Source organism: Ahaetulla prasina, chromosome 5 (genome assembly GCF_028640845.1).
Source record: "Ahaetulla prasina isolate Xishuangbanna chromosome 5, ASM2864084v1, whole genome shotgun sequence".
NCBI classification, from domain to species: Eukaryota; Metazoa; Chordata; class Lepidosauria; order Squamata; family Colubridae; genus Ahaetulla; species Ahaetulla prasina.
This window is the reverse complement of record NC_080543.1, coordinates 41,362,218-41,374,759: the sequence shown is the minus strand read 5'-3', so window position 1 is coordinate 41,374,759 and position 12,542 is coordinate 41,362,218. Positions and strand designations below refer to the sequence as shown.

Below are 12,542 nucleotides of genomic sequence, written 5' to 3'. Positions count from 1 at the left end.
AGAAGTGTGTTCGAGATTTTAGAACACAGAAAGGAATTGGCTTATAATACGGATTGTAATCCACAAAATGGAGCTTGCCTGTTTGATATACTTCTGTTTAACATTATGAGGATGGGAATGAAAAAATAATAATACTGTAATAGAGATAACTGAAATAGACAATCTTGCTTTATGAAAGAATAGTACAATTGACAGTTTCTATTCATTATACAAAGCATAGCAATTGCAACTACTACTATTGGGACTGGAATTTTGGTGGTAAATTGTGATGGTCATTAAGTCAAAGAACCCACTGAACTGGACCTGATTTTATGACCCTTTTAACAGGTCACACCGTCATAAATCCAAATCATTCTCCTAAATGATTTCTTTTGCTGAAAACTAGCAAAAAATAAAATAAAATAGGAAAGTGGCAAAAATTGTTTCAAATCACAGTCATTAACTTTGAGCCAGTTGCCAAGTGACTGAAATGTGTCATGTGACTGTGGAGTGAGGATGTGGCACAACATTTTATGATGGCCAGAAGTTCTTCATGGGCTCTAAAACATTCTTTGCAACGCCATTGTAACTTCTAAACAGTCGTTATGTGACCAGTCATATGTTCAAGACTATCTATAATTAGAAAGCTAAATGATGTGATGGAGCACACACATAACCCTTTTTGCTTGTACAGCAAATACATATGAAAGAGAATAAAATAGTAGAATTTCAACATAATATTCCCATGTGTAATTGTTCTGATTCACCTATACTGTATTTCAGGATTTAAACTATGTATTTTTCCTCTTTGATGATCTAATTTTTTTCGATACAGTCTAGCTCAGCGGTAGTCAACCTTTTTATACCTACCGCCCACTTTTGTATCTCTGTTAATAGTAAAATTTTCTAACTGCCCACTGGTTCCACAGCAATGCACCATGTATCGTTGTCTGCGCATGCCTCTCACGCATCGTGGATTGGGTTTGGGGGGCTGCCGGCTACCAGCTCTGCTTGTCTGTTACAGCTGGGTGGTGTGGGGGGAGATGTGCGAGCTATTTTGGGATGAGGATCTTTTGTTTGCGGTTGCACTATAGCGCCATTTAGTTTCAGTTACATAACGTGAACTAAATTTATGCGTGGGTGATACAAATAATATATTTTCAGAAATTTAAATTGTAATGGGGCATTTTATGAAAACCTAATGAAAATGTTTTTAAATAATGCTATGAAAATTTTTAAAAAAGTCAATTAAATTAAAAAAAAGTAAAGTGCTTCAGTATCAGACAAAACCTCTACCGCCCACATGAAAGCTGGAACGCCCACTAGTGGGCGGTAGGGACCAGGTTGACTACCACTGGTCTAGCTGGTTCTTCACATACTTAAATAAGAGTGTTGCAGTTCTTTAAACAAAACAGTTTGTATTCATTTAACTGATAAGGGATTGAGAGTAGAGCTTACTTTATATTTTCATAGGAGTATTCTTGTAAGAGAAGATAGAACCACAGATGAGCAATAACCATATTAGATAATATACTGACATTACAGGTGGAGAAGGTTGGAGGAGGATGTTGGAAATACAAATGCTACTTGATAGCTAAATAAACTTGGCAAGTGGCTGTTGCTCTGTTGATTTTAATAATACCCAATATGAACTATTAGTTTGAGCCAGATTAGGGTTGGGGAAAATTAAAAAAAAAATTACTTGGACACCTGCTGAAGAGATTATATTCATTAGCTACTTGAAGAGACAAAAAAGGACATAAAGAAAATAAACATAAATAATAAATTAGATTTTTGACATAGCTTTCCTCTTCATTTACTTTTGTACTTTTCCAAACTCTGAATATGATGGAGTATCATTGTTGCTGAGAAAATGAGTGTTTTTATGTCTGTCTGTCTGTCTGTCTGTCTGTCTGTCTGTCTGTCTGTCTGTCTGTCTGTCTATCTATCTATCTATCTATCTATCATAATTTATAATCAGTAAGATGAATGTCTTGAATGTCTGTACCTGCTAATGTGGTTCCACTACAATTAATTATTTACTACGATGGATATGAGCTGCAGTGGCACAGTGATCAGAGTGCAATGTTGCAGGCTACTTCTGCTGACTGCTGGCTGAGTGCAATTTGGCAGTTCGAATCCCACCAGGCTCAGGGTTGACTCAGCCTTCCATCTTTCCGAGATGGGTAAAATGAGGACCCAAATTGTTGGGGGCAATATGCTGATTCTGTAAACCACTTAGAGAGGGCTGGAAAACACTGTAAAGTGGTATATAAGTCTAAGTGCTATTGCTATATTCCATGTGGGTTTTTCCCCCACTAATAATTTTTTTACAGATAAGGTTAACCTATTTTAACATGGTGATGACTAAAGAGTTTGTGTTCTTCAGTTTTTTATGATTTATTTTAAATTACTATTTAATTTAAAATAAATCATAAGTTGATTACAGGATATAGGGATACAAATATAAACATCCCTTCTTTATACCTATAAGTAAATAAAATAGAAAAATAAGTTTTGTTCCTTGAAATTACTGAATATGTATTTTTCTTTTGAAAATTCTGATCTGTTTTCCACCCAGAGCTTTAGCATAACTGCCAGAGGATGATAGATTAGTAATACATATAATTGAGTAGGGTCAATTGCAGTTTAATAATATTATAACAGAATTATATACCAGGAAGAAGAAAGAAGAAAAAAGGCAAAATGAACATAAATCAGAATGGAAACAAAATAGACTGCAGGTGGTACTTCTAGCTTACCATAATACATAGAGCAAGTGATTATCATAATAATTTTTTTAAAAAGATATATTAAAGTTTATATTTTAATTTTAAGGGAGTTTGGAAAGGATTATAAGGTCTTACAAGATTCAATAGTACAGAAAGGTACAGATTTAGAAGAAATTAGTATAGCTGAAATGGAAATAGCTGAGGGAGAAATATACCCTGTGAAATACTAAAATGGCTCAGATATTGATTGATCCTTTTCAGCTCCATATATCACTCCATTAATGCCAATTTTCCTACATGAAAACTTCGGAATCAATATGTAGAATACTAAGTCGTGCATGTTTATGAAATTGCTCTCAAATAATAGAAGTGATGTCATTAATCCCAATTCCCAATCTGGCAGAGCACTGAAATGAACAAAAGGAGATAAAGCAATCCTGAAGATAATGACAAACAGTTCCTGTAAAATGCTCAAAACACTGCAAGTATTGTTTTAAGATCTTTCACATTAATTATATAGGTAATCTCTGCATTTTATAAATCTGAAGTGAATTTTTTTCCAATGGATTTAAGCCTAGCTGTCTGAATTAAACAGGTTATAAACAAACATTTATTTATATGGCAGTAGGACTTGAAATCCCCTCTGTAAGATAGTACTATTATGTTTTTACATTATCTTTGACTATAGATTTATTGAATATCCCTACAGTTCAATGACTGGAGATAATGGCTTCTAAAATTAGAAAGCTTCCCCAGTATTTCTATAAATTGTATTACCTTGGGGTAAAAGAGCTACAGGAAATTTCACCTCCTCTGGGATAAAAGAAACATTAAAGGGTATTATTTTATTTGAAAGTAAATTAGGAATCCAATCCTTCATAGAGTGGAAAACCAATGAGAGCTGCCAAAAGAAGAATTAAGACATATTTATCATTTACTGCTCAGATGATGAAACTGTGTCTTTTTATCTGCCATATTTTGCTACTTTCTAAGAGCTTGAATTGGACATAATTTTATACTATAGTTTAATGTTACAAGCTATTCTACAAACCACCAAGGGCAGTATAAAATTAAATCAAGAGATTTAATTACTAATGCAGAGAGATATTTGTCAATGGTTTCTCAATTATAGTTATCAGAAAGATTCAAAACAGATAAAACTAGTTATGGTATAGAGCAAAGTAAGACAGATTCTGAACTACAATTGTGTGTTAATGATAAACATGTAATTTCTAAAATGTACAAATTTCATCTTCAAATTCAAATCCATGACTTATTTTAAATTTAATTATTTTTTAAAAAGGCATCTCAATGAATGATAGGTGGATATTGACTTATTTCAACATGCCAGAACTTTGATTATCATAGTTCATTCTAGATAATGATAAGGGCTGACTTAGCTGCTGTTCAGGGGAATAGAATAAATAGAACATGACTCTGAGTGTCACTTCTACATTTAAACAAAATGAAAGCAGATCATTGGAAATCAATGAGATGTCAGTGAAAAACATGTCTCATTGAAAAAGAACACCATCAATCCACACAATTAAGAATGAACGTGTACTTTTACTTAACAAAGTTAGAGGTAATACAGAACTAGGTGACTGAAAGTGATGTAAATAATCTGTTTATTTCAGTTATCTCTGATAAAGTATGTCCAAATTTCAGATGTCTATAGTTTCATGCATAAGCTGATTCATGAATTTCCATATTAGAAATAACTGAAAAGCTTGAAAAAATAAATAAGAACTTGTACATTTCAGTTTCATGTGTTTCAGTGATCTTGTCTAGCTACTTATCTATCTACCATTCTGTTGGGCCATTCTATTGGAACAATTATCAGTGCTGAACATCAGCAATCCAAACAATGTTTCTGCATATTATAAACATACTACATCAGCATGTGTCCTTTGTTCAGCTTGCCTCATCTTCGAAAAAACAAATAGTTTCTTGTGTAGTTCACTAAAGAATCCCAACCCTCACTTTATTTATACCAGGTTTAAAAAAAACAGGATTGAAATAAACAGAGAATATTCAATTCAAGTTACACTAGAGTACATTTATTTCTTTACCACTATTTTGTTCTTGTAGGGACTCTATACCATCCACAAATATCTTTGCAATACAGTGTCTGCCCCACAATAATATTCACTTGGCAGAATTCAATGCCCGACTTTTTTTGTGATTTAGAAAAGATTTAATATAATCCAGTGGTGGGATTCAAATAATTTAACAACCGGTTCTCTGCCCTAATGATTTCTTCCAACAGCCAGTTCACCAAACTGCTCAGAAAGTTAATAACCGGTTCTTCCGGAGTGGTGCAAACTGGCTGAATCCCACGACTGATATAATCCCTTTTCTAGAATGCCTTTGTATGTGATAACTTCCAGATGCAACACACAGCTGCCCACCAAATTGTAGGCAAAACCACTAAAAACTCTCTGGAACCAGGGTGTACACCATTAGGTCTTTTAGAATTGTAATTCTAATCTGTCTTCTATACAGTGGCTGAGATTTGGGGGGGGTGTGCAACAATATACAGTGTAATATTAAGTCATTTGTTATTTTCTCCACCAATTTTTTAAAAAAAATACTGTACATAGGACACAACTATGGTTATTACTCTTTAATTAGATAATTTTGCTCCTCAAAGGTCTGGTTTTCTCGTCTGATGTATCAGAAGAACACAATATTACATTCAATAATCATAAACATATTATACAGAATATGACAGAAATGGATACATCCATCTCTTCCACATTTATACTAATTGGTAAAGTCTACAATGATTATTGCATTATATTTTGTTAATTGGGCTTAGTTAGAGTGTGAATTTGCCCAGTGGGCAGATATTCATGACTACGTGTTCTTAATAATATGAAAAGGTTTGAGATGAAAAACCAAGGTGAGAAGTTATATTTCTTTGTCCTTCATTTATTATTTTTCAACACCCATTATTATTCATGTGAGACAAATAAATCTAATTTTGTATATATTTTTCCATCTCTATATTCTTAGCAGAAGCAACTTTTTTTTGTAACTTTTTAATATTATAGGCTATATCATTTTTTTGTCTTCTTCATTATTTTCTATTCACATAATTGGGTCTACAAGAGTATGTTGAACTAAGGTTCCAGACCGAATAGTATTTCACAAATGATTAACCACATTTGCTTTTTGTACATTGCTAAACATAGCCAAGCATCTGACTACATATTGTTTCTTTAGATTTTTCTTTAAGCATAAGAAAGGATTATAGATTAAAAAAAGAAATCTACATACATATATGTATGTAGCTTGTATTAACATGTATAGATTTTACTGGTGTAATAAATTGCATTATGAATTCATGAGTTTAAAGTAATGGAAGTTATATTTACATAACAGTATGTCTAAAATTATTTCATTATTGGTTGATTATGCTTGAAAGGACATGTTACTTGACACTGATAAAAAGCAAGGTATTTCTATCCAGAAATCTTTTCATTTTAAGTCATATTAAGATACGTCTAGTTTATACAAGGTCACTGCAAATATAAGATTGATGGATGGATAGATTGATTGATATTTCGTGTGTCTAGACTACCCATCTCACTCAAGTTGTTGTCACTTGAACGAAATAATTACTATAACTTACAAACGTTTATGAGCATCTGTATTCCGCCAGAAATTATAACATTAATAACTGCTCAGAAGAAATACAAAATGATAGGCTGTTAACTGAACTGTTCTAACAAAAGTGGAGACAAAGGACACTTCAAAAACATTTACAAAGCCTACAGAATATGTAGTTTTACTATGTACTGTGATTTTGTTTCAAAATGGTTTTGAATTAAAATGAGTTCATGGAATGAAAACTTCTATTCCAGCAACCCCATTGTGGGATGGGAGACACTCCTAAGCAATATGAGATTATAAAGAGGCACAGTTGAGAAAGACGAACCCCAAAATAGTGAATATCATATTTTCTTGTAGTAGATCCTTAACCACACCAAGTTTGGAAACTCTGCCCAAACTCTGCAAAACAAAGGACAAATAGGGGGTGTCAGAAGATTGAAGGTTGGAAGAAAAAATGGGAAAATATATTTCCATTGTGTACTAAAGTTCATTTTAAAATGTTTTGTGTTTTTAGGTTTTATTTTATATTATGTACTTTTTTAAAACTGTAACCAACCAAGAAACATTTAGGAGTAGGCACCTCAAAATCAAAAAAATCAATCAATCAATCAGTCTAAGGTAATACATTGCTGTATTTATATATATGCTGGTGTATAATTTCTGGTATTTTTTTTTAAAACTACTGTATCATAGACACATAATTAATCTCTATATAATTTATGTGATCTATTATTAGATTCAAATTAAATATTAGTATTTATTCAAAATGATTAAAAAACTGCAAAATTCAAATTTGTTTTACAGAGACTTCCTACAAACTAGCGTCTCATACAATATCAGCATACACAATCAACATGGCCATTTGCTGACGTTCTGGGAAATGTAATGCCAAGATAGTTTAGGAAAATTGATGTGTATATATACTGATGTGTCTCTTCTTCAACATTGGGATTGAAAAGCAACCAAATTATTTCTGTAGTGTGACATATTAAAATCAGAAATGTCAATTTTGACTGATAACAAGTTACACACAGAACTAATAGTTAATTTCCCATTACTAGTTTTAAGAAATTAAGATGTTATTTATTTTTTCCAAGTGTGTGATATTTTGTGTGTGATGAAGTACTGTTGGAAGTTTTCGCCATAAACTGAGATCACCACTAAGCAGACCCACTTGAAGCAGGTCATGGGTTGTACAGCCAAACCAAAGTAAGAATCAATTTCTTAATGAACAAAATCTAAAATGAAGAAAAAAAAAACCACCTGCAAATATCAGCTGTCCGGAAAGTGGCTCTGTAAATTAAAATGCCAATTGTTTGGCATAAAAATAAACAGCTACAGGCTATCCTATAAACTGATGTACAAAAAGGGGGAAATGTTAGAATATGAGGCTAATTCAAGGGTTTTATTTTACTGTAGTCAAGACCTACTTTCTCATAGTACTTGATCTCGTAGTCCAGAATGACTCCATTAGGAAAAGCAGGCTCTTGCCATGAGAGGGCAATGCTGTTTTGAGAAGCCCAGTCCTTCCTGACCATACCTATCAAGGAGGGTGCTGAAAAGGAAAAGGATAACTCCAGGTTAAAGACAATGCAGTGTATTTAAACCATCATAAAGAGATAACTTGGAATGATGCTACATGATTTGATCAATGGATCCCTCTTTGCAAAACTAAATTAGCGGTGCTAGCATCATGGTGCATAAAAGTCAAGATGATGATTGGGAGCATGTGATAAAAGCCCCATCTCTTTGTATACATGTGTATCGTCAACATACGTTCCAAAGATGGGCTCTTTCGCTTCAGGGTTCATAATATTCTCTGGATGTTTTTGACCCCACTGCTCTGCATTACTAAATCTTACTAAATCTTAGTATTTAAGATTAGCTTCTATCAAACCTATATATTCTTCTTTAAAATAACTATGTCCTTTCCTAGGATTGGGTGACTCTCATATGATTCTGGGAAAAAATGAACTTCCTTTAAAAAGTTGCAGGTAAGTGCTATATTCTTAGCTGGTATGCACCAAAGATTTTGTTGGAAGTTGATACACCGCCCTAATAAATTGACTCTTAAAATTGGATTCACTTAGAAATGTGTTGAAATGGAACCCAACAAATGTCTCTAGTGTGGAATGGTTCATATTACAGTGTTTCTTATTTCAGTAACCATAAACATATTAAATATTATCCTGTAGAAAGATTTTATAATGAAACTTAAGATCTACTGCCTCTTCAGGACATTTTTCAAAAAAAGGAGGGATTTATAATTGTTCATAATGCTAATTTTATGTATCAGCAACTACATATGAAAACAACTAATGTAGATGTTGTCATAAAAAACTTAAAATTTCCACAGAGCCTGATCTAAAAATGTGGATTTTATATTGATATCTTCTATAAATACATGATTACATTTGATTTTTATATTTACTATGTAAGTAACCATTACATAGGCTATACACAGAGCAAAATAAGAACTAGCCAAATTAATATAGAATGTTTACCAAATGAAATAAAAATACTCTGTTTATAGTCAACTGCCACATCTCCTAACTCAAGGCTGCAATTGTCAAAAAGGTATCAGTTAATTTTAATTAAACAGTATAAATGCTTAATAGAACAGGTAGAAGGAAAATATGCATAGGAGAGCACAGGGAATGAAAATAAAGAAAATCTCTGTAAACGTTTATGAAAAATGGAGAAAACATTGGAATAAGGGTATGAAGCCTGTAGCTTTTCAGATACCATTGCCCACCTGCCTCAACTAGCATCACCAATGACCAAGGATAATAGGAACTAGTCAGCAACATATTCAGGCTTACAAGTTCCATTACATATTTCCATAGTGATTTCTTAGGATATAACAAAGAGAAAGCTTCTCAACATTGTTCTTTCAGGTTTGCTTTTCCTGAAATTTATTTAATATTATTTATTTTAGCCTAGTATATTCATTGTAAAAAGAAATACAAGTTGGCAGTTAAGATTACTTTTTCACATACTACTATTGAAAATAACACAACCGATTGCTTTTAGCACAAATTATGAAATACAAGTATTTTAAATACAACATTTGTAACATGATCATGTTTTTGTGAAGCATCCATGTTGCAGCATGTATTCTGTATCACACATGATTGAAATCATTTTATTAATATAACACTACACCCATGCATGCATAGATGCATAAATACCTAAATCCACATTTATTTACACTATTTGCAATTTGTACAAATTCCATTTCCTAAAATATTTGAAACTCCTTTCAATTTATCTCAGAAGGTCAAAATGTAAATATTTAAATAAACAGATGAACCGATTTCACAATAAGAAAATATACTTTACAATACAAATAGCTTAGAGAAAATACTTTGAAAATACACTTTGGAAGATACTTTAATTATTTTAGGAAAATTAATTAGACAATAATTAATTAGACAAATAATTATACAATTAATTATTGATGAATAAAAATTGTCCAATTTTGTTTTTAATGGGAAATATATATATGTATATATAAAGCATAAGAATCAATATCCAAGCGAGGGAGAGGAGGCACGTCTTGTCGAGTCTGTTTGGGATGAGTTTGACCCTGTGGCTCCCGAGGACGTGGACAGGCTGTTGGGGAGGCTTCACGCCATGACATGTTTACTGGACCCGTGCCCTTCCTGGATGGTGCTGGCCACTCAGGAGGTGACACGAGGCTGGCTCCAGAGGATTATCAACGCTTCTCTGTTGGAAGGGGTTTTCCCTGCCGCCTTGAAAGAGGCGGTGGTGAGACCCCTCCTCAAGAAGCCCTCCTTGGACCCAGCTATTTTGGGTAATTATCGTCCAGTCTCCAACCTTTGCTTTGTTGCGAAGGTTGTAGAGAGTGCTGTGGCGCGACAGCTACCCCAATACCTGGATGAAGATGTCTATCTAGACCCGTTCCAGTCCGGCTTCCGACCCGGATACAGCACGGAGACAGCTTTGGTCGCATTGGTAGATGATCTCTGGAGGGCCAGGGACAGGGGTTACTCCTCTGCCCTGGTCCTATTAGACCTCTCAGCGGCTTTTGATACCATCGACCATGGTATCTTGGGGGGATTGGGAGTGGGAGGCACCATGTATCGGTGGTTCTCCTCCTATCTCTCCGACTGGTCGCAGACAGTATTGACAGGGAGGCAGAGGTCGACCGCGAGGTGCCTCACTTGTGGGGTACCGCAGGGGTCGATTCTCTCGGCCCTTCTGTTCAACATCTACATGAAGCCGTTGGGTGAGATCATCAGTGGCTTCGGGGTGAGATACCAGCAGTACGCTGATGACACTCAGCTGTACTTTTCCACCCCGGGCCACCCCAATGAAGTTTTTGAAGTGCTGTCCCGGTGTTTGGAAGCCGTACATGTCTGGATGGGGAGAAACAGGCTCAAGCTTAATCCCTCCAAGACGGAGTGGCTGTGGATGCCAGCATCCCGATTCAGTCAGCTGCAGCCGCGGCTGACTGTTGGAGGCGAGTTACTGGCCCCAAAGGATAGGGTGCGCAACTTAGGCGTCCTCCTGGATGATCGGCTGTCGTTTGAAGATCATTTGACGGCCGTCTCCAGGAGGGCCTTCCACCAGGTTCGCCTGGTTCGGCAGTTGCGCCCCTTTCTTGATCGGGATGCCTTGTGCACAGTCACTCATCGCTCGTTACCTCTCGCTTGGATTATTGTAATGCTCTCTACATGGGGCTCCTTGAAGTGCACTCGAGGCTTCAGTTAGTCCAGAATGCAGCTGCGCTGGTGATAGAGGGAGCTACGCGTAGCTCCCACGTAACACCGCCTCCCGCGCAGACTGCACTGGCTACCTGTGGCCTTCGAGTGCACTTTAAAGTGTTGGTTATGACCTTTAAAGCGCTCCATGGCTTAGGGCCTGGGTACTTACGGGACCGCCTGCTGTTACCACATGCCTCCCACTGACCCGTACGCTCTCACAGAGAGGGACTTCTCAGGGTGCCGTCCGCCAAACAATGTCGGCTGGCGGCCCCCAGGGGAAGGGCCTTCTCTGTGGGGGCTCCCACACTCTGGAACGAGCTTCCCGCGGGTTTACGCCAAATACCTGACCTTCGGACATTCCGTCGCGAACTGAAGACACATCTTTTCATTCGCGCGGGGCTGGCTTTAACTGAATTTTATTAATTTTAAATTTTTATTAACTAATTTTAAATGGGGTTTTTAGTCTAGTATATTTTAATCTATCAGGCTAATTTTAAAATAAGTTTTTTAATCTGCATTTTAGATGGTATATTGTATTGTCTGTTTTATTTTTGCCTGTACACCGCCCTGAGTCCTTCGGGAGAAGGGCGGTATAAAAATCAAATAAATAATAAAATAATAATATTAAAAAAATAATAACTTTCAGTGCCTCAAACTATACATTATGTACATGTAGTTAGCGCAATTACTTTTGTTCTCTACCATTAGACACTAAAGGCAAGTGATTCCTTTCTCTTAAACCCTACAGTCACAGGAGAAAATATTTCTAGGAAAGATATGTGGCTGAGCAAAGGATTCTGTGAAAAACCAAATCAACTAATTTTTCTTAGGATGTAATTGATTTAAACAAAAGAATAGATACAGTTGCAGGTTTATATGAAGCAGAGTCGTACACCTCTGTTTTATTCTGCCTCACTTGGCTAATGCCACCTTCAAAACCACTATCTGCTAGCAGTAAAGAAGATGACACGGATTCTGCAAGAAAACATTGAATTTTATATATGTTAAAGCAATTTTTGCAAATGTAATAACTATATCCATCCAGAATTTAACTGCTTCCTTCACTTGCCAACAATTCTGATTTTTATTTGTACAAAATAAATAGGCTGTCTGTAAGCAGGAAAATAAATTGACACAGATCAGACACTGACAGTCAACCATCACAAACTATTTCCATCTACTATATCTTGCAATGATTTCAAACTACCATAAATAAATAATCTTTCAAAGAAGATTTTTGAGAAACTTGAATTTATCAAAATGTTCATTCTATTCAATTTAGACATTTCGTTGCATGATGATATTATGAAGATCTATTTCTATTTTATAATACAGATATTTGGGTACTCTAATTAGGAAGAGATTGTTTTGATTATCTGATGAAGAGGGCTCTAAGATCCCTTAGTTATCCTCCAATAAATAGTTAATATCTAAGTTGCCATAACAGTCTTTGTTGGTTTTGTAGCACAACTACCCCCATGGA

The 12,542-nt window shown here is 35.2% G+C and overlaps 1 protein-coding gene across 1 annotated transcript in view; it reads right to left on the bottom strand.

Moving 5' to 3' along the window:
* EPHA6 (EPH receptor A6) overlaps positions 1 to 12,542 on the bottom strand; it is a 512,200-nt gene that overhangs the window by 179,457 nt on the left and 320,201 nt on the right. Inside the window, exon 6 of the mRNA XM_058185714.1 lies at positions 7,760 to 7,884. Coding sequence (XP_058041697.1) covers positions 7,760 to 7,884 — 125 coding nt within the window. The remainder of the gene's footprint in view (positions 1 to 7,759; positions 7,885 to 12,542) is intronic.